Genomic DNA, 23,919 nt, shown 5'->3' on the forward strand with positions numbered 1-23,919 from the left:
TAAATAGAAGAAGAAGAAGAAGAAGAAGAAGAAGAAGACAGCAGCAAAGGTAGTGCAGTGTAGCCAAATTAAATCAAATTAAATCAGGAAATGAAACACTAAAAGTATTTGATGTATTTTGCTATTTGGGCAGCAAAATAACTGACCATGGCTAAAGTAGAGAGAATATAAAATGTAGACTAGTTACGACAAAAAAAATTATTTCTGAAAAAGAAAACATTCTTTATACCTAATATAAATTGTAATGAAGTCTTTTGTGAAGTTATTTGCTCTGAGTGAAACAAATATGATAAGCAGTTCATACAAAAAAATAATAGAAGCTTTTGAAATGTGGAGCTACAGCAGAATGTTGAAAATTAGATGGGTAAATCAAGTAACTAATGAGGATGTTCTGAATTTACGAGGGCAGTTCAATAAGTAATGCAACACATTTTTTTTCTCAGCCAATTTTGGTTGAAAAAACCGGAAATTTCTTGTGGAATATTTTCAAACATTCCCGCTTCGTCTCGTATAGTTTCATTGACTTCCGACAGGTGGCAGCACTGTACGGAGCTGTTAAAATGGCGTCTGTAACGGATGTGCGTTGCAAACAACGGGCAGTGATTGAGTTTCTTTTGGCGGAAAACCAGGGCATCTCAGATATTTATAGGCGCTTGCAGAATGTCTACGGTGATCTGGCAGTGGACAAAAGCACGGTGAGTCGTTGGGCAAAGCGTGTGTCATCATTGCCGCAAGGTCAAGCAAGACTGTCTGATCTCCCGCGTGTGGGCCGGTCGTGCACAGCTGTGACTCCTGCAATGGCGGAGCGTGCGAACACACTCGTTCGAGATGATCGACGGATCACCATCAAACAACTCAGTGCTCAACTTGACATCTCTGTTGGTAGTGCTGTCACAATTGTTCACCAGTTGGGATATTCAAAGGTTTGTTCCCGCTGGGTCCCTCGTTGTCTAACCGAACACCATAAAGAGCAAAGGAGAACCATCTGTGCGGAATTGCTTGCTCGTCATGTGGCTGAGGGTGACAATTTCTTGTCAAAGATTGTTACAGGCGATGAAACATGGGTTCATCACTTCGAACCCGAAACAAAACGGCAATCAATGAAGTGGCGCCACACCCACTCCCCTACCAAGAAAAAGTTTAAAGCCATACCCTCAGCTGGTAAAGTCATGGTTACAGTCTTCTGGGACGCTGAAGGGGTTATTCTATTCGATGTCCTTCCCCATGGTCAAATGATCAACTCTGAATTTATTGTGCTACTCTTCAGAAATTGAAGAAACGACTTCAGCGTGTTCATAGGCACAAAAATCTGAACGAACTTCTCCTTCTTCATGACAACGCAAGACCTCACACAAGTCTTCGCACCTGAGAGGAGCTCACAAAACTTCAGTGGACTGTTCTTCCTCATGCACCCTACAGCCCCGATCTCGCGCCGTCGGATTTCCATGTGTTTGGCCCAATGAAGGACGCAATCCGTGGGAGGCACTATGCGGATGATGAAGAAGTTATTGATGCAGTACGACGTTGGCTCCGACATCGACCAGTGGAATGGTACCGTGCAGGCATACAGGCCCTCATTTCAAGGTGGCATAAGGCTGTAGCATTGAATGGAGATTACATTGAAAAATAGTGTTGTGTAGCTAAAAGATTGGGGAATAACCTGGTGTATTTCAATGCTGAATAAAACAACCCCTGTTTCAGAAAAAAAAATGTGTTGCATTACTTATTGAACTGCCCTCGTAATTGGGTAAACGAGAGATTTGTGGTACAGCTAGATCAAATGAAGCGACCTGTTGATACGACACATCATGAGGCATCAAGGAATTGTTAATTTTCAAATGAAAGGGTGCGTAGGAGGGTTAAGAGTGTAGAGGGAGACCAAGGCTTGAAAAGTGTGAGCTGGTTCTAATTGGTTTAGGCTCACACACACACACACACACACACACACACACTGATACTTTAACTTAGCGGTTTTAGGTAGTGGGTGTTTTGAACTATAGTTGGGAAATACTGGTAGATGTCAGGTTTTTACTGCCTCCTTTGTAACACTGCCAACCTCAGTAAGCTATTGTGTCAGCTACAATGTTCAACTTAGAAAAGTCCCCATCTTTGGGTAGTTTATACTAATTAAATATTGTTGCTGAAATGCATACATTGGTGTGATATCAGTGAAAAAATGTTTATAATGTTTGTCCGACTGGAGTCGGAATGGGAGGACTGTTTTTGCCTACACACTTAAGTTATCCAGTCACTGTTGAACACTGGCTTTTGGTCAAGGTTGCATAATCATGTCTCGTTGGTGGGTAAAATGTTCTTAACTGTTGAAGAATGTGTGTTCGTGATGGAAACTTGTTTTGTGATGAAATCTCATGGAGAAATGTGGAAAGGAAGCACCAGTCAAAAGTATTATTTAGACTAATAGGAAAATTTCACGAAACAGGTTCAATTTTAGAAAATAAATATGCCAGACGAATGTCAATTTTAATGATGCAAGTCATTTAGCATATTAAAGCAGAAGTTCCCAAATCTTTGTGCATATTACACCAGGAAAAGAACATTTCACTTGGTTCAGTCCACACTGTAATGAGAAGAATACTGGAATGTTATCTGTACCCGATTTTCCATGAGTTCAATAGTGCTGACTATGTCAAAAGGGTTCCCTACTGTCTACAGTTCACGGCCCTCATTAGAGGCAACATTGGCATTTTAGATCAAAAGTGTTTCACAGGTGAAGCTTGGTTTCATCTTCTTTGGTACGCTAATAGCCAGAACTACTGTACCTGGAGTGCTGACAACCCACACACTTTCACCGAGTCCCCTTACACAAAATATTGGCATATCATTTGCGCGGTTTGAAGCCAATGAATAATAGGACCTTTGTTTTTTGAAACAACTGTGGATGCTGCTGTCTTGCAAGACATTATCCAGCAAATGATAACCTTACTGCAAGAGGTTGAGCGTGACTGCCGGTTGCAGCAGGACGGGGCCACTTGCCCTACAGCTCACTCTACTGTGGAGACACTACAGAATATTTTTGGCAAAAGAATTATTTTGACAGTATTGTGACCACCACAATCCGCCGACCTTAGTAAGACAGAATTCTTTCTGTGGGGATACTCAAAGTATATAGCTTACAGGAGCAATCCACATGTCCTGCAGGAACTGAAGACGAACATTATAAAAGCGATCAACGAAAGGCAGTAAAAATCAATGAAACAGACAGTGTAAAGCTAACAAGTGTAGCCACGAACATGGTCAAATGTTTCAAAAAGTCCAAAGAAATGGATGGACAACATTTCGAACACCTGTTGTAATTTACAATAACTTATGATGTAAGTCTGCCAATAAATTATTACTTATAACTACAGTCAGCGACAACGTTTGTGACTTCTAGACACGCAGCTCGTGAGGCCTGCAGTATTCTCAACTCGACAAAGGGCATAGACAGGAATTACGTTACATTCCTGCACCATTTCAATGTCACAGATTGGCTCACCTGAGTCAGACTCATATTTGAAGAACAAGTACACTTTAAAAATAAGGTTCCTTGTCTGTTTGTGAAATATTTGGCAATTTCTAAGTGTTTCAGCCATTATGAGAAAACTCACATTACACACAGAAAACCGCAGAAATCAGTCAGTTGTAATTTCTCACATGAAACACAATAGGACGCTCAAATATGATGGAAGTTTATACAATATTGAATGCTGAAACAGACTGAGAGCTGATTGGCTAGCTGCTAATCTGTCTACCTGTTGCAGAGGCCATAAATGCTGTCGCGGACTATAAGTGATGAAGCCCCTTTTGAGCTGAACGCCCTGTGTTATCAAGTGCTCTTTGTCTACTTCACTTTGTTTGCGATGCACAGTGCTCATTGTTTTTCTTTTCTAACTTCAAAATGAGTGAACAAGCTATTTCAGGTTCATCACGGGGTTTGAATACGATTTGCACCTCAGACCACAGACGATGTAGACTGCACACAGTTTCATTAGAAACCGACATCTCGATCAACCGACGGATGGTGGCATCAGTTTTCAAGTAACGATTGGAATGTTAAAAGAAGATGACATTTCTCCACTTGTTATGCATTTATTTTATTGGTTCATGAGTTTCTACTCTTTAGGCCATTTTAATACTGATTTTCTGCAGTAGAAAAAATATGCACTGAAATTTAAAGATGCTGCCATTTCAATGAATGCAGAATATTTATTTACTGCAGAAAATCACTTGAAAATAGCATTAAAGGGAGAAACTATTCGTGAACCAATAAAATAAGTGCAGTAGAAGTGTAAAAATGCCACCTTCTTTTAACAAATTTCTTGCTCAGCTACCCACTATGGAAAATATCTCTGAAATACTCTTCAGTTTATCTTAATTGTAATATTTTCAGTAAAGTCTCTTTATAACGGTGGTGGAATCTTGTGCATAATTTTTTTCACTGAAGATTTGTGAAAGCAAGTAACATTTTGTAGCACAGGTAAAGTTTCTTCAAAAATACGATTCAGTTAAGTCAACAGTTTTAAATTATATCATTACCATGCAGATGTAAAATGGTCTTCCATTTGAGATTATTTAGTAATGTCTAAAACACTGCCTTACAAAAAAAAGTGAAGCACCCAGAATCATGAGATGGCAATGTAACTTCATACATGTACACACCACGGCAGGTATGTAAATGATAAGAACTATAATTCTCTGTGACAGGTAGAACAGCCACCAGATTGCATTAGTGTTACCAGGCCTGGTAGCATATATAAGATATGAGAACAGTATCAGATGTGCAGTGATGTCTGTCAGGTGCCGTTTACTCATCTGAGACAGTGTTATCAGCACCTGACACGGTTTGCTAGGGGCCTCATTGTAGGTCTCCATTTGGCCAGCCAGGATTGCCACAAGTTTCCCCAAGTGAAATTCCCTGATGTTTCCCTGATTTTCAGACAGGTTTTAGCATTTTTCCCAGACACATTTTGAGATCTCAAGGGTAAGTCTCAGACAGAAACTGACAAAAAATGTAAGGACTTCTGTATTTCTAAACGTGTGAGCTAAAATCTCAAGTACTAACATCAACATCTCTTGCAGGGAACTGTTTTTAGATGGAGAAAGCAAGCCAACTGATATATATGTTTTATCAAAACCACTGATGTTATTTTATTTCAATAACACAAAACACATCTGGTAACAAAAATTTGCATTTCACTGGAGTGGCAAGAAAGAATTAAAATATCTTTCCCGATATAAGAAATAACCTCAGAAAACAGTAGGCCTCTTGAGAGAAGTGTATAAGTGAGGGAAGAGTTGTGTAAAGCAACACTATAGGTGACTGCCAATAATATGTCAGTTCTATTATGTTAGTTATTGTCAGTTATTACCCACTGTGTTATGTTTACTATTTTATGGGTATTGTGTGGTTTTTCTTTCAAGACATGCATGAGTACATAGCATACAAACTGCCAGCAACTGCCACAATTTTCTTCTTATTATTTTCCATACTTTCTAATTCATATAAACAACTTTCGAAGTGCCAAAATGTACTATAATAAATAAAATGTCTGTAAAACATCACAACTTGTGGTGAGACAGTCGCAATTCCTGAAATCCATCACCCGTGGCCATTGGCCTGCCGAGGAGCACCGCAGTTCTGGGTCCCCAGATAAACCGTGAAAGTCCGCTGCCTCTCACAAACAGACATGGCCTGCGGGCAGATAGGTGAGACCAGACCTGACGGGCAGGGCCTGCACATCAGTGGTAAATGATGGGCTTCAGATTGATAGGTGCATTTGTTAGAGATATTCGCAGATATGGCCTGTGGTTTTAGCCCTTCATGGAAGTCCAGTGATGTGGCCAGCTACCCACATGTCACAGACACCATGTTGATGAATTGAGATTGTGGCAATCAATCCGTGCCACAGGTAACTTGCACAAATACTCTGAGAATCAACACTAATGAGGATAGGGAGCAACTCACTGTACAGATGATTGCTGAGCCGCAGACAGGCACATAGGAAAGACAATCACACTCTCACAACTACATTTTTGGCCTGAGCCTTTGTCAGAAAACAAGAACATCCACACAATTATTCAGGCACACACAATCATGCACACATGACTGCTGTCTCTGGCCACTGTGTCAGCAGTCTCTGAGAATCAGATCTAAACAAACTACTCCTCATACCTCCCTTCCTCTCGTCGGCAGCTGCTAGAATGAGGGAGTGGGGAAGCAGCTCACATACTCAGCTGCACCCAGCCAGCGACAATGTACAAGATCTCAGTAAACAAACCAATTCATGTACTGAGACAAACACGAGATTTTTCCAGGTGGTTTCCCCCCCCCCCCCCCCCCCCTAAAATTTCCCTGACTTCTGTGACACATTTGAACTTCCCTGATATTCCCTGATTTCCAGAACCTGTGGCAATCCTGCCACCTGGTCAAATCATCACACAGTATCTAGTTTTGTGGGTTATTTGAACTGGACAGTGGCCCGATGTCAGACTGCACGGTAACGTGATAGCGGGCAGACTCGTTGTCGAGGGTGGCATACTTGTCCACGTTACAGTTGACCACGAAAGAGGCATGCCGTATTGCACGCCGAGCACGTTGTAACCCCTCCGCATCTGCGCCTGTCATCCTTGAACGAGTATTGGACTTTCTGCAACAGTCTGTGTCAACCTGCAGCATTGGTCGGAGACTGACAACAGCCGGACTAGGGCATTATTATTCTGTGCATAGGCAGCCATTAACATCAGAACACAAACAGTGGTGTTTGGAGGGGTGCCGTGACCAGGGAGCAGGGACCGCCGATGAACAGTGTCACACTGTGTTCGGCTACGAATCGTAGTTCCGCACTAGCCCATATGACTGTTGTCGCTGAATACGGCAGTGACCTGGGGGATGTCACTTTGGAAAGGCGCAGGGCTGTTACTCCTGGCAACATGGTGTGTGGAGTCATCAGGTATGACTTCATATCAGGGCTAGTAGTGATCAAGGGAATAAGTCCGATGGCACAGTGGCACACCATTGAAATTCTACATCCTCATGTACCACCTCTCTCGTCTCCTGTGACAGTGTTGTGGTGCCATTTTCCAACAGAATAGTGCTCATTCACATACGGCACATGTCTCTCTGACCTGTCTAGTCGATATTGAGGTACTTACAGCAAATTCCTCCAGATCTGTGCCTTACAGAGCATATAAGAGCAGCTCCGATCTCACCTCCATTCCTATGCCAGTATCCAGGACATCAGTGACCTGTGACAACCATTATGGACCAGATTGTCTCACAAGAGGATAAAATGGCTTTATGACACCCTTCTCAAATCGGCGTATGGTTCCAGGTGAGAGAGGGTGCAACGTCATGCTGGTAAGTGGGTTTATACTGTCGAAGTTCGTTGTAAACTTGGCACAAGTTTTGAAATCAGTAAAGTAACATCAAGAAATCCTCTCAACTTATATAGTTCCATTTCATTTCCTCTTTCTCTTCTAGTGCTTCTCTTTTCTTGTCAGGCATTGCATATATTCATAACATTCAAGACAGTGCAATATTGTTAATAACACAAGTTTTGATTATGTTATAATTACTGAATTTAATTATAATACAACTGAGATGCACCTTGGCATATTATAAAGTGTAAAAATAGATTTGTTGTGAAAGAAAATGAAATATGTGCTTCCAACCATCCAGAGTTATTAAATTTTAATTAAATGTATAATTAGCTCTTCAGTTATACTATACTACATTACATGACATATTTGTGATATAATTCAGTATTGGATATATTCATGTCACGTGCTTGCTTTTGTTTGAAATTATGTAGTAACTAAAAACATTATAATGTTTTATACCAAAAATAGAATTTTTTTAAAAAATTCAAGAGTGACATAATTATCAGGCAATTAATCGGCATATGAATAAACAGCGACATGAGTCAGAAAATTTATGAACATAAAATGTTGCTCAAATGATATATTTGGTGTTGTATCATATACTTCAATACATGCCTCGTGGTCTGTAGCTTTCAGTAATTTACAGTACCAACATACCATGGTCATGTTTGCTCTTATGAGTGTATATGAGTCAATCATCCACATAATTGCCCCTGCAACTACTGAAAAGTCTGCTGCCCTTCTTCAAGAACTGTTTGTTATCTGGTCTCCCTACAGATAACACTCTGATGTAGTTGCATCTGCAGTACAGCTATCTGTATCACCGAGGCATGCAAAACACCCCATGACAGCAAGGTCCATAATTCATGGGGAGATAAATATAATATGAAATACAAATCATATAGTTGAAATAATGCCTTCCTATACATTTTATTGACTGTGCTTCTTATTTATGAGAAGGAAGATCTAGTTACACCCTCAGAATCGGTATGAACATTTAAGACTGACAGTTCATTAATATTGTACATCTGCTAACTGCCAGTAATATAATTTGCAAATGTGCATAACAAGTACATCCTCTCTTTCAGGTTAGCCGGCCGAAGTGGCCGTGCGGTTAAAGGCGCTGCAGTCTGGAACCGCAAGACCGCTACGGTCGCAGGTTCGAATCCTGCCTCGGGCATGGATGTTTGTGATGTCCTTAGGTTAGTTAGGTTTAACTAGTTCTAAGTTCTAGGGGACTAATGACCTCAGCAGTTGAGTCCCATAGTGCTCAGAACCATTCATTCTCTTTCAGGTTAACCTGGACATCCACATGCGGACACATACCGGTGAGAGGCCATTTGAATGTGAATTGTGCGGCAAACGGTTTTCACAGTCGGGACACCTGGCACGGCACAAGTTGACACACACTGGCAAAACGCCCTACCCCTGTCCAATTTGTGGGAAAGGATTCTCACAGAAGAAGCGCCTTGTCGACCACGCTCGCACGCACACGGGCGAGCGACCTTTCGGGTGTCACTACTGTCCGAAAAGTTTCACTCATGCCGAGTACTTGAAGTCACACCTCCACACGCACCGTGAAGAGAAATATGTGTGCCCTGTATGCAGAGAAATGTTTTCGCGCAAGTACAGGCTGAGGGAGCATATGCGCATTCATTCGAGTGAATGGCCATTACAGTGTGCGCACTGTAAAGCGTGCTTTGTCTCGAAGGAAGATATTGCCGATCATATACACTCTCGACACCTTTCAGATATAATGGGCGACGGTTACTTTCCAGTAGAGAAGAGCCGCACTAGTTCTGACGAACCCGAGTCACAACCTTACTGTAAGACTGAAAATGAAGACACTAGTGACAGATGGACAGGGACACCGACTGCTGGCTTTGCTTTACCGTGTGATGAGGAAAACCTGCAAGAGTCAGACTTTCAACTGGAAATCACTGATGAGGTGATACAAAAACACGATTCCCCCGAACATACCGATGCTATCTATGACAGAGTGAGCATCTTCATCAAAGAAGAACGCATCTTGGACGAGGAGGATTTGGCATGTTCAGCAGATAATAGGGTGTCTACTGCTATGCCACCACAAATCTTTCCTAGCAGTGCATCCATAACAGAACCTACATTCATAATTAAAGATGAGAAAGACACACCTGTAGAAGATGCACTGTGTTTGGGAAATGACACAGAATTAAACACGTCGGAGCCATCTATGGCATCCGTCATCAGCACTGATATAAAATTATGTGCCATCACCAAAGAAAATGTAGCCACTAGTTTGGGAAAGTATCCCTATATGGGACTAATTAACTCTGAAGGAACCAGCAATGAAAAAGAAATAGCCAATATCAAAACAGAGGCAACAGCAGATAATGAATATCACAGGTTTCAGCAGACTGAAGGGATGCAAGAATCTATAGTGAGTGGCAGTGTGAAAACAAGCAACAACTCGGATAAAGATTTGTTCACCAACCCAGAATGTCTACATCTTGAAAGTGATATTACTTCTGTAGGCCAACTGGGAACACTGGTTTCTGATCTCAGTGGCAAAATAATGACACCTGTCAGCATCCAAGAAGAGCTGAGCTCGAGAGAAGAATATCTGCTGTGTATGCAAAATGATGCAGTTTGTAAAACTGTGCCCATGCCTCTTGCCCCAGATGTTAGCAGGAATATACGCTCAGTCACTAACTTCAGTGAGAGCATAGCTGCAGAGGTGCAGTGCCCACTCTATCTGGGAAAAGACACTGAGCACAAAACATTACCACCACCTAGCAGTTCCAGTGCCAGGGAACAGTTGATGAGCATCAAAGAAGGTCCATTGTGTTTGAAAAGTAGAACAGAGTCAGAGAACTTGGCTATAAATATTTTTCAAGAAACCAGCAGTGGTACCAAGTGGAGCACAACAATACAAAATCCGATCTCTAGCTCTGAGGTTCCACTATGCTCAAGCCACGATGTTGGTAGTAAAGGTTTGGCAGTGTCTGCTGTTTCTAGTGTCCACAGTGATATGGGACTGAGAGTTGACACTGAAGGATATTTAGTGCCAAATTCGAGACATTCTTCCTATTTTGTAAACAGTTCAATGTACAGAACTGTACCGGCACATCTTACCTCTAATTGTAGCCAAAAAATGAAAAAGAGTGACATAATTAAAGAAGACAGACTTACAACTTCAGATCATCCACTCTGCTTGGAAAGGGATGCAGCATCTGATGATTTGCCACCTTCTTGTTTCCCAAATTTTGTGAACAAAACAAAGGCAAGTATCAGAATTAGGAAAGACCTCTTGCCCAATTTGGAGCCTCCATTGTGTTTGAAAAGTGATGTAAGGTGTCAAAGATTGCAGGACACTTTTGTCTCCGATGTCAGGAAAATAACAGAGAGCTTTCCTCTGCCTTTGGCCACTACCCTAACTGTGTCGGCACCAGGTGATAAAGAAACCTGTAATATATCTGACACACTGGTTTCGTACCAGCAGATGTTATACGATAAACTTATGTCATCACCATCAGTATTCCAGGAATAATAAATTCGTAGCTGCTGTTGCATACCTAGAAAACAGTAAAGCTGGAAATAACAGGAAGCCAGCCAATACTGCTAACTACAGTATTAAAAAATTGTTAAAAACTAAATCCTGTAATCAGGCCTCTGAGACAACGTGATTGTTGACTGACTGTCATGTCACCCTCAGCTATTCATCATCAGATGCAGTATAGAGGGGCATGGGGTCAACATTCCACACTCATGGCCTTTGTCAATGTTTAGATCTCAGTGCCGCTACCTCGCAATCAGGTAGTACCAGAAATCGAACCCAGATCCCCCTCGTGCGGGCATATCACACTGACCTCTCAGCTGCAGCGGTGGACCAACTACAGATCTGGTCGATCTGAAAAGAATTGAGCTGTGCAATTATTGAACTCTGTGAGCTGTGGTGAGAAACTGAACCAGACAGAACACAAGTACATCAACACTATCAATTCTGGAGACGATGTTATGCATTTTTCATATGTTGGGATACTTATTGAGAATAAACTAGCAGTAAGAATTTGGTGACCTGTGTTGGTGGCTGTATACTCGTATAGTTTCTCTACTGTTAAGGAGCTACGTCCAGGATGGTTCAAATGTCATCAACACAAGTTCCAAAGCAGTGAATAATGGATGTTTGCGCTGAACTGGTGCCTTAGAAAGATACAAAGTTACTTATTGATGGTATATTTAGTGTCAGTACCATCTGCATGGGAGTGCAGCTACTTATCAAACATTAGAAAGATTGTTATGAATTGATGTTTAGGTGCCTTTAATGTTGTTTTATCGGAAAGTGATTCTTCATCAGGACATGTCTCACAGTAATGACTGCTGCATAGGATTAAGAATTTTTTGTGCTATTTACATTTTAGAGTAACTTTTTAATTGAATCTTATTTAATAAGGACAATGTACAAGAAAAAATGGTATCAGTTGAAGGTCAGAATTGTTTTAATGTTATTTAATGTGGATACATGTTTTGTTAAGATATATTTGGCAAACCAAATGAGTATACTGAAATTCAGAGTATGTTCCATTTTTAGTAATTTTTAGTTTTATCAATTTTAAGAAAATAATTAATTTTATATATAAATTTGTACAAACTGCTAAAATCTCTTATTAATCTGTGTAGATTCTTTAGTGTTAGAACACACATTATGTTTCACATTGTGCAAGTAAGATACCTGTCTTCATTGTGAAGAGAATGAACATTGATTACTTTCCATGAAATTGAGTTTTACTGTTAAGAGATTCCTGTGTAGATGGACTGTTCTACCAGAAGAAGAATGAAAATACATGAGAGAGAGAGAACATAATATCCGGAAGAGTAATAAACAAATTAGCAGTGGGCACATAGCTGAGTGGGAAACACCAGTTGAAAAAGGAGAGCACAGAATGCGGATGTAATTATTTTCAGTATATTATGTTATGCAATAGCTATTATCAGTATCTTTGATTTGTACTGTAAGCTGGTAACATTTGGGACTGTATTTCTACATCTGTACAATCACAATAATGTTTGTGTTGCTGTTTCATGTTTGTGCGTCATTTGATGATGAAAATGTATATTTATAATGAGCCTCGTGGTTATTTTCGCTGGAACTTTTTCTAAATAAAGTTCGAAACAGACAACTGGCTACATTCAGCAAATTAAATTGTAATATAATCCACTGATCCACCTAAAGGGTGTATGCCCTTGAAACACATCACAGAAGAAAATAAAAGTGACTGACATATAATTGTCTTATTTGGCTCTTATAGTATCAGTATTTTGCAACTGTGATTTATTTAACTCACGACTTGGTAACATTCATGTCAGCACATGTCACATCTTTGGAATTGGAATTACTACATGTTGCTTTAAGGTCTGAGGGAGATTTGCCTGGCAGATATATCTTGCATATCAAGTGGAATAGTTTTGCCATGTTATGAGCATCTGTTTCTCCCACAGTCATGCACGCTCCTACAGCCTCGCATTTGTCCTCGTAATCATTGCTGCTTAGATATAATGTGCTTTCTATCAGCCTCTTTTACACTCAGGTGACAAAAGTCACGAGATACCTCCTAATATCATGTCAGACCTCCTTTTGTCAGGTGTACTGCAGCAACCTGTTGTGTCATAGATTTGCCAAGTCATTGGAAGTCTCCTGCAGAACTATCGAGCCATGCTGCCTCTACAGCCATTCATAATTGTGACAGTGCTGCCAGTGCAGGATTTTTTGCATGAACTAACCTCTCGATTATGTCCCACAAATGTTCAGTGGGATTCATGTCGAGTGATCTGGGAGACCAAATCTTTCACTCGAACTGTCAAGAATGTTCCTCGAGCCAATCGTGAACAGTTTTGGCCCAGTGACACATTGTCATCCATAAAAATTCCATCGTCGTTCGGGAAAATGAAGTCCGCAAATGGCAGCAAACGGTCTCCGAGTAGCCGAACGTAACTATTTCCAGTCGATGATTGATTCGGTTGCCCGCACCGTTATGGAGCCACTACCAGCTTGCACAGTGGCTTGTTCACAACTTGGGTCCACGGCTTCATAGGCTCTGCACCACACTCAAACCCTACCATAAGCTCTCACCAACTGAAATTGGGACTCATCTGACCGAGCCACTGTTTTCCAGTCACCTAGGGTCCAACTGATATGGTGACGAGCCTAGGAGAGGTGCTGCTGGTGATGTCATGCTGTTAGCAAACACACTCTTGTCAGTCATCTGCTGCCATAGCCCGTTAATGCCAAATTCTGCCACACTGTCCAAATGGATACATTGGTCGTATGGCCCACATTGATATCTGTGGCTATTTTATACATTGTTGCTTGTCTGTTAGTACTGACAACTATGGAAACACCACTGCTCTCAATCATTAAGTGAAGCCCTTCGGCCACGGTGTTGTCCTCGGTGAGAGGTAATGACTGAAATTTGCTATTCTCAGCACACTCTTGACCCTGTGGATCTCGGAATACTGAATTCCTCAATGATTCCCAAAATGGAATGTCCCATGCATGTATCTCCAACTACCATCTTGCATCCAAAGTCTGTTAATGCCCATCGTGTGGCTGTAATCACGTCGGAAACTTTTTCACGTGAATCCCCAGAGAACAAATGACACCTCTGCCAATGTACTGCCCTTTTATACCTAGTGTACATGACACTACTGCCATCTGTATATGGATGTATCACTATCCCACAACTTCTGTCACCTCAGGGTATGTTTCCTCTTGGTCTTAAATTCCGTATATTGTGTGTTATCCAAGAATTTCTACTGGGTCTTGTCTCTTTTCCCATAATCTCAGGTTCACTGAATGTGTCCTGGACTCATTTCCTTAATTTTCTACTTTTCTGCAATTTCTTCAGTTTTAATCTGTAGTTCACAACTAATAAATTATGTCCAGAGTCAACATCTGTCCCTGGATTATCATAATGGAATTTTAAACTGTGTTCCCATGCTATAATAAATAGGCCCCATCTTCTCAATTATTTTTTTAACTAAACAAAAGAAAACACTGTTTTCTTGCAAGAAGATGGACGCTGTAATTCATTATTAAAATTAAATTATTCTCTGTGCAGAATTATACCAAGTAACTTCCCTTCATTCCTTTCACTCAGTCCACGTTTCCTACTAGTTTTCCTTCTCTTCCTTCTCCTACAACCACATCTCAGTCCCCCATCAAAGTTAAAATTTTCACCTCCCTAAACTATCTGAACAATTTCTTTTTTATCTTGTCAAATGTTCTTTCAATTTCTGGTGAGCAAATAAGCACATAAACTTATGCTACGGTGATAGGTGTTGCTTTATATATATCTTGGCTAGGAAAATGCACTGACTATGCATTCACAGTAGCTTACGTGCACTCTGATTTTGTTACTGCTTATTAGACTGCAACTGCATTACTTCTGTTTGATTTTGTGGTGATAACCCCGTCCTCACATGACTACAAGTCCTGTTTTTCCCATAATATCCAACCTCAACATACCCATTCCTCTTCTTAAATTCTCCAACCTACCTATTCAGCAATTTTAAATGCCACACTGTTCCCTACCACCACATAATGTCACTCAGTTGTGTGGATGACTCAAGCTGTGTGACTCACTTTCCCATACATGCATCTTTGGTGTTCCAGTGTAGGTTTGAGCTGCTGGTCTCTCACCTATACAATCAAAAAAGCAAGCTCACACTGGCAGTCATTAATTTTAACCCTGAAGGTCATGGTAGAGGCAGCAGACAAAGGTTCAAGAATTTTATGAAACTGCAGTGGCAATTAAAGACTTGTGCGACATATGAACAAGGAAGGAAGATTAGAGTTTAACATCCCTTTGGGAGTGTGGTCATTAGAGATGGAGCACAATCTCATATTACAAAACTGTGCAGTAGAATGTGCTCTGATACGAAACTTCTTGGCAGATTAAAACTGTGAGAAACTACATTCAGACTGGCCAGATTTGATCTGGAGCTGATATGCCTCCCTGAATCCTGGAAGTGGCCTGTTAACACTATCTGGACAGGTACTTTCCTTCACTTGGATGTTTCATCATAACTGGATGAATCCATCATTTTCTTATGTGGTTATGTCATCTGCGACTCATTTTTGATGTGAATTTGTACATGGTACCAGTGACTGTGTCAATTTCTAACAATGACCTATAATGATAATCAGGGGCGCTAACTTATAAAAAATATTGAGGGGGGGCCCATACTGGAGGTCATGCCCCAGGAAATTTTCTAAATTTTAGATGAAAAAAATGAGTTTTATAGTTTTTTTAAAGTATGTTAGAGTCATACAATCAACATTAGAACCCCAAAACTTGGACTTTCGATAAGTCGACACTCCAGGAAACTCGACAAGCACGACACAATTTTTAGCTTTGAAAAAAGAAACAAAACATAAAACATGCATGGTATTTTCGTAAAAAGCTAATTCAATTTACAGTAATACCCATGCTTATAGACTATTACAGAGCAATGAATATACAGCTCTGAAAAGGCTGAAATTATATTTAAATACATCCTAAACTATCATTAAAAGAATAAAACATAAAATATTGCTGTTGCACAGTTACAGCACTTTGATTAATAAGTGAAATAGCTAATGTAAGCTTACTTTTAATAAGGCTCAGAGTTCATTAAATAAAAACAATATCTTAAGGTAATGCTTTTTCAAAGTTAATGCTTTAGTACAGTTAATAAAATTAATACAGTATGCCTAATACTTTTAGTCAAAAAGTATGTAAATAGCAGGTTTTAATTGTGTCTTGCACCGTAAAAACATTTAAGTATTTGAAAATAACTAATACAGTAATATAGTAATACAGTACTAAACTAGAACTAAATTTCAAAACTGGAAATTTAACATTATGTATGTATTTAATTCTCTCTTTTATAAAGATTTTTAATATTGCTCCAAATGCCATTATTAGGGCTGTAGTGTCTTTAGCAAGGTGCAAATGTTGACTGTCTGATTGGATTACTGAATGTGAAGTCATAGATGACTGATCAGATACCCAATTCATCCAAAACATCTCGGTGGGCATGAAGAACAGCCAAGTTGTTCAATCACTTCTGTCCCATTGTTAATCGGAGATATGACTTCAGATGTCTAAGGGCACTAAATGACCGTTCTGCTGTTGCTGTTGTGGTTTGAACTACGTGGAGAAGCTTAATGGACATCACTACTTCACATAACATTTCTCCAACTGCAGGCTCTTGTGTAATGTACTTTCTTATGTCACGCATGTTTTTTAAGACCAGTTGTTTTTTTATTAGCGATATCGGCCAACATATTCTAGTGTAAGTTCAGTCTCTCAATGTCTGAGTCATTTTTGAAAAACTCAGTTGATTTTTCCAAATTTGTTTCACCTCTCTTTACTAAAAGCAAGCACTTTTGTTCAATTGCAATGACCTGTGTGAGTCCAGTTGAAGCAAACCGCTCAGTAATGCAAGATTGCACCATTTCACAAACTTCAATGTAAATAGCTTTGTAGTATTCCTTTGGAGTTTTGAAAGTGCACGGTGAGCTGGCTTCTTTGTTTTCATACTTCTTTGGCGTACCTCGATTCCGAGGAAGCAAAGGATCATCAACTTGTGAAGGTTTTTCATTTAAGCACAATTCCCAAAAGTGTTCAAAACTATCACGCCTTCCATTAAATATATAAGTCAAGCCCACATATATTTTTTCCAGATCAGCAACACTTAGATGAGGGCATTGAATTTTTTCATTGATATCCTCTACTGGGTTCATTGCAGGGCAATAAAGACGTGAAAAGAAGTAAGTCTTGAATTGTAATATTGACTCAAGGTAGCCTGAACATTTGTAACCTGCCTCTGTTTTCTCCTCTGCAGAAAATGTTTCGAAAAACTCTAGAAGTTTTTCAATATTTTCAAGATACTAGAAGCTCACATAGTCCATCGAGTTGGGCAAAGGGGTCAGAGACCAGCTTGGTCGTTGGTGCTCTCATGGCGTATTCTTCTGAAAAGTCCCATCCTTCTGTTGGATTTCCTTACGGTGTTTATGAAGTCCTAGGCTAAAGCCATAATAACCTCATAGACATAAGATGGCGGAGACTGTCTACAACTGCCAAGTCTAAACTGTGAGCAGTGTAGTGCACGTAATGTGTTTTCGGTTGTATATCCGTCCTTTGAACTTACCTCTCATATTCGAGGCACCATCATAGCACTGTCCTCTTAAGTTATCCATTGACAAATGAAGATGAGCAAAAACAGAGTTTGTGATTCAGTGTTGGGGGTCTCGTATAAGCCATTAAAGTTTTTGTTGATGATTAAGGAATCGTTGACAGTATGAATACAAAATGACACTTGTTCATGAATATAAGAATCACTTGTTTCGTCAACCATATTATAAAAATGTTCAGTCCTTTTGATTGAAGCCAATACCTTTCTCAACACAGACTTTCATAGTAGATGAATGATCTCGTTTTGAATATCGTGTGTCCACTTATACCCCGAACCAATCTTTAAACTCAGGTATGTCATTCTTTTGGAGTTCCTACAATTGAAAAAAATTTGAGTTCTCATTTTTGTGCCCTCAATTGCTAGTCCTTGTCGGCACAGAAATTGCATGGCACTAAAAATGTCTCAAGAGCTAAACGGCCTTTCTTCATATCACTATCTAACTGTTCATTCAATGGGGAGGCCACACTTCAGTTAGTGACAGAATTTAGTTTCAGAACACATTCTTTATGCATAAACATATTTTCACGAAGACAGAATTTTTCCAAAGCCTTTTTTCAGTTAGAAAACCCTTTGGAAGTAAATGCATCTTATTTATTTGAAGAAAATTGTAATAGATTTTTAGCATCTGCCTCTTTGCAAGTTTTGCAAAAAACTTTTTCAGTAGATGCTTCATACTCTAGCCATGTATATTTGATCAACCAAGACTTCTGAAATGATCTTCCTTACCGGATTTTTCAGGTTCCGGCTGTGAACAGTTCTAGTCTGAAGCAATTGACAACACAATAATTGTTGGAGGTTGACTTGCAGTGTCATCAACTTCCAAGTGTGCCTTTTTGGTAACAAACATATCCACTGCAAACTTAATTCACAATACACTAAGAGACTAAAGTAAACGAATAAAATATAGTCATATAAAATAGTCCACTAGACACTAAAGTCGAAACACAAAACATGTCTGCAGCATGCACTGTATGAAAGTATCCACACTGAATGATGTGGCAGCAGGGTGGACTTTATATAGCCACAGCATCAGAATGTACTGAAGAGTCAAGGCGACGTGAGGCAGAGAGTTGCAGGTGCTTCTGCTCCAGTCCTTTTGATGTCGCCGCGGCCGCAGCGCTGGCTCGTCGGCGCCAGACTTTACCCAAAGGTTCGCGCACCGGGACAAATTCTAAGTGTGCCAGCAGCACCATAACACTATCGTGATTCACACCACTCGTTTTCAGTTAACCTGCTTACTACCATAATAATTAATTGTTTTAACTCATTACTGAATGTATTTTAAAAAGTAACTATGATCAAACAATGAAAATAAAAAATTCCAACATATTTTTGTGATTTTCAAAGCATAATATAACTAATAATTTTTTTAAATTATTCAGGGGGCTCGGGCCCCCTCATGCCCCTTGGAGTCAGCACCTGAGGTGACAGTGTTGTTTAATGAGAATAGTCTTACTCTGTAAACAGAAGTCTAGTAAAAGTCTGAATCTTTTCCTGCATCTCTTTGGTCCTGGAGGTGGTTGTCGCACAAGTGGTGTACTTGGAGTGATGATGTGAACATGGTAATCCCTGGGGGAAGATTGCCCATTGCTGTATGAACCTCCCTATTTCCGTCAGATGCTTGCAACTAATTTGCATTCCATGTGCAAGAAATTCTGAATTCACTAATGTATATTTGTAACTTTTAAATGAAGGCCCTTTCAACATCACCATATGGCTTCTTAAGTCAACTGACTGCATTTCTGAATAGGTTCTCCTTGAGGACAACAGTATTTAAGGTCTTTCTCAAAACTGTTTCACTTCTAATATAATGATTTACACAACAAGTGGTAACTGAACTAAACCTGCAGTGTTTTTATTCATTTATGTAACTGATCTGGTCAGAACCATCAGGCCCTCTCTTACATTGGACCAGGGTTTCACATATGCAGTACGTTTCTCACGATATTGTTACCTAAAAAACAACAATTTTAATATGACAAATAGTGTTACAATGATTTGAATGTCTGAAGTGGCACTGTGAGTAAATAATACTGACTATGAACTAATTAAGTTAATACTGGCAATACTTTTACTGCTGCAGATGTGCCACTAATAGAGAGGATGATGATGATGATGATGATGATGATGATAATAATAATAATAATAATAACAATACATACTGGGAAATGAGGAAGATATGGTTGGAAAGAAGGGTGTACAAAACTAACAAGCATGTACAGGGGCAATGATAATCCTTACTGTTGCTTTAGCAGATATGTCATTAACTGTCTTCTGAAGCTGGAGATGTTATTCAGTTCTCTAATATAATGCACAAGGTTATTACAAAGTCAGGTTCCTGCTACCAAGGAGGACTTTGAGAAAATGCCTGAATAACGGAATTGGACTGACAGGATTTCACTCTGATATGGGAGTGGGTGTTTCTGCCACATTGTTCTCTTAGTCTGTTCATAATTCTATAATGCAGTGGCAGTAAATGCTTACACTGTTCTGAAATGTATGCATAAGTAAGGTATCATTGCCAACACCTTTTATTTTTACTTAACACATGGTAGTAATTCAATAAACACACATGCAAGTTATAAGATATAATGGTTTTCTGAAAATTCTGTTTTTATTTGGTGAAAAAGGAGAAAAAGATTATAGAATTAAATGGGACTTTTCAAGTATTTGAAAAAGTTACCTAGGACCCTAAGGAAGGACACAGAAGAAAGGGCAAGCTGGAAGCTAAAATAAATGTTCTATGTTATCTGGAAACCTGAAATGTCTAGAAGGTGTACTTGTCTTATAACTAGGTGGATCTAAAGAAGACAGGTCTCTGTGCAATCAACTGCCAAACTTCCTAATGCCCCCCAGCTCTACTTAGACATAAAATGTAACCTGTGGAACAGTACTGTACACAAAAACAAGACGATATTGCTTGAAGCAATGCTGAGAAAGCCCACAGTAAATGTGAACAAGAACTGCATGTCCATGCAGATGTGGCATCCAGAGACACTTAGGCCAAAGGTAAGAGAGATGTTGGTGTGAAACAAGTACTAGCTGTGAAGTAAGTGTTAACTTTTAACTTTTTACTTTTTACGAGTTCCCCCAGGTCAGATGTTGTAACGGAGCCATAAGAGAGATGGGTTGTTCGTCACGGAGATGTGAAGTGACATGGGCTTGAGAAAAGCTGATGAGGTCCTGAATAGTTCACTGTGGGGACATTTTCCATGTATCTGTAACTTATTTCATAAAGGGATATATTTTTCACTTAAGTACAGTCAACAGGAACTGCTACACCTGCCTTATATAGTGTAGGGTCCCCACAAGCACGCAGAAGTGCCGCAACACGACGTGGCATGGACTCGACTAATATCTGAAGTAGTGCTGGAGGGAACTGACACCATGAATCCTGCAGGGCTGTCCATAAATCTGTAGGACTACAATGGGGTGGAGATCTCTTCGGAACAGAAAGTTGCACAGCATCCCATATAAGCTCAATAATGTTCATGTATGGGAAGTTTGGTGGCCAGTGAAAGTGTTTAAACTCAGAAGAGTGTTCCTGGAGCAACTGTGTAGCAATTATGGACATTTCGCGTGTCACATTGTCCTGCCAGAATTACCGAAGTCCGTCAGAATGCGCACACGATATGAATGAATGCAGGTAATCAGACAGAATGTTTACATACGTGTCACCTGTCAGAGTCGTATCCAGATGTATCAAGGGACCCATATCACTCCATCTGCACACGCCCCACACCATTACAGAGCCTCCACCAGCTTGAACAGCCCCCTGCTGACGTGAGGTCCTTGGATTCACGAGGTTGTCTCCACATCCATACAAGTCCATCCACTTGATAAAATTTGAAACAAAACTTGTCTGACCAAGCACCAAGTTTCCAGTCATCAACAGTCCAATGTTGGTGTTGATGGGCCCAAGTTACATGTAAAGCTTTATGTTGTGAAGTCGTCAAGGTTACACGAGTGGGCCTTCGGCTCCTAAAGCCCGTATCGATGATGTTTCATTGAATGGTTTGCCTGCTGACACTTGATGGTCCAACATTGAAATCTGCAGCAATTTGTGGAAGTGTTGCACTTCTGTCACGCTGAACGATGGCTTCAGTCATCATCGATCTTTTTGCGGCCACAGCAATGTCGGAGATTTGATATTTTACTGGTTTCCTGATATTTACACTACACTTGTGGAATGGTCATACAGGAAAATCCCCACTTCATCACTACCTCAGAGATGCTATGTCCCATCGCTTGTGCGCTGACTTTAACACCACATTCAAACTCTCTTAAATCTTGATAACATGCCATTGTAGCAGCAGTAACCCATCTAACAACTGCGCCAGACGCTTGTTGTCTTATATAAGCATTGCTGACCGCAGTTCTGTATTCTGCGTGTTTGTATATATCTGTATTTGAATACATGCCTATACCAATTCGTTGGCACTTCAATGTATTTACTAGTCATTCACACTGAAACCATCACATTAGTGCTAAATGTGTCACAGATTTGTAAGCTATATTACCAAAACCCAGATCTCAGTACCACATGCAGCATAGGGGCAACATAAATTTTATTTGCAATATTTCACTCAATTACAAACCTCTTAGGCAAATATCTTTCCGTTGAGGCTGAATTCAGCATAACAGAGCACGAGCTCTTTGTCCACTCTAATCTATTGTAATGAGATGAAATCCATCTCCAAGCCCTGCCAATACTGAAAACAACTGAAAATGTTAAAAATTATTTGAATCAAGACATTTTCTGCTCTGGGGTGTAAATTACTTTATTTATATGTGAAATTCATCAGTCTCAACCTTTTGGTCATTTGCAACTGAAACATTGTACATTCTATGGTGGAATATAAATAATGGAAGGAGTAAAACTAATGGCCTCTTATATGTACAAGGTGTCCCAGGAGGAATGGTCAGTACTCAGGGATATGACAGGAACGATCGTTCAAAGCAAAGACAGTCTTAGTAAACATGGGCTATAAAATAGATAGCTTAAAAGCTGTGAACACTTGTTTATCTTCATTACTGTGAAACACATCTCTTCTACTGAAGAAGTGCTGATAACTTGTAGGTTAAGCATTTTAGAGCCTATGTTTATAAGACTTTTATGCGTTGAATGACTGTTCTTGTCACATTCCAGAATCTTGACCATTCCTCGTCAGACACCCCTTATATCAGTAAACTGTCGACTCTTTAAAAAATTGGACTGCCACATGTAAAACACCTTCAAACATCTGACTTGTTTATGAATGAGTTAATTTTCTGAATAAAATCTTATCGATTCTCAAGTCTTGTCAGTTCAAATAAAACACTCGAGCTTTGGATGGCTATATCCACCATTGTCATCAGGATTAAAAACCACTGACTGAGATGGCTGGTATGGTTTTCCACTTATGTAGGCATGACTGCAACCTCGGACACCAAATAGAGAGTCTTCGTACATCCATATTTAAATTGGATGAAGGTGGGACACAGCTGGTATAATTTTTGTTGAAAATGAAACTCCTCCATCTGTACTTAAGTTTTCATATTTATTTGGCCACTAGTTTCTATGTTACGTCAACGCCATCTTCAGGCCCGTACACTTTGATGAAATCAATTGTGTATGGCTCAGTACACACAATTGATTTCATCAAAGTGTACAGGCCTGAAGATGGCGTTGACGTAACATCAAAACTAGCAGCCAAATAAATATAAAATCTTAAGTGCAGCTGGAGGAGTTTCATTTTTAACAAAAACCAAATAGGAGGGCTGAAATGACACATGCACAGAAGGCGAATTGGGCAGCTCTTAGTACGATCACAAAGATAAAATAAGTGAAATTAGAGCTCGTACAGAAAGATATAGGTGTTCATTCTTCCCGCGCGCTATACGAGATTGGAGTAATAGAGAATTATGAAGGCGGTTCGATGAACCCTCTGCCAGGCACTTAAATGTGGTTTGCAGAGTATCCATGTAGATGTAGATGCTCCGTCTTTGATTTCTTTCGATGTCGAACGCGCGTTCCCACGCACTACAAAGTTTGTATCCCTGGTTCATGCTACGATAGTTGCTGTTTATTCTGATCTCAGCTGCCTCCTTTATAACAATGTTGATGCACAAGCCAAGACCCTTGTCTTTTCAAACTGAATTTTGCGTCCCTTTTCCAGGCAGTGCTGAGCTATGGCCAATTTGTCAAGTTCCCGTTGTTTAAGATACCACCTTTGTTTGGTACAATGCTCTGCAACTGTGCAAATAGTTTGAACTATATAGACGCTGCTGCATTTGCAAGGGACACCATACACACTGAGCACACAAACAGAAATTGGT

General features: G+C 39.9%; 2 protein-coding genes across 3 annotated transcripts in view; one reads left to right on the top strand and one right to left on the bottom strand.

Annotated features, from left to right (window-relative positions):
• The window catches only part of LOC126424629 (uncharacterized), a 117,073-nt gene extending 104,424 nt beyond the window's left edge, over positions 1-12,649 (top strand). Inside the window, exon 8 of the mRNA XM_050087363.1 lies at positions 8,675-12,649. Coding sequence (XP_049943320.1) covers positions 8,675-10,912 — 2,238 coding nt within the window. The 3' untranslated portion in view covers positions 10,913-12,649. The remainder of the gene's footprint in view (positions 1-8,674) is intronic.
• LOC126425328 (speckle targeted PIP5K1A-regulated poly(A) polymerase-like) overlaps positions 1-23,919 on the bottom strand; it is a 231,286-nt gene that overhangs the window by 22,852 nt on the left and 184,515 nt on the right. The gene's annotated exons all lie outside the window — the stretch shown is intronic.

This window comes from Schistocerca serialis, chromosome 10, assembly GCF_023864345.2.
Source record: "Schistocerca serialis cubense isolate TAMUIC-IGC-003099 chromosome 10, iqSchSeri2.2, whole genome shotgun sequence".
NCBI lineage: Eukaryota > Metazoa > Arthropoda > Insecta > Orthoptera > Acrididae > Schistocerca > Schistocerca serialis.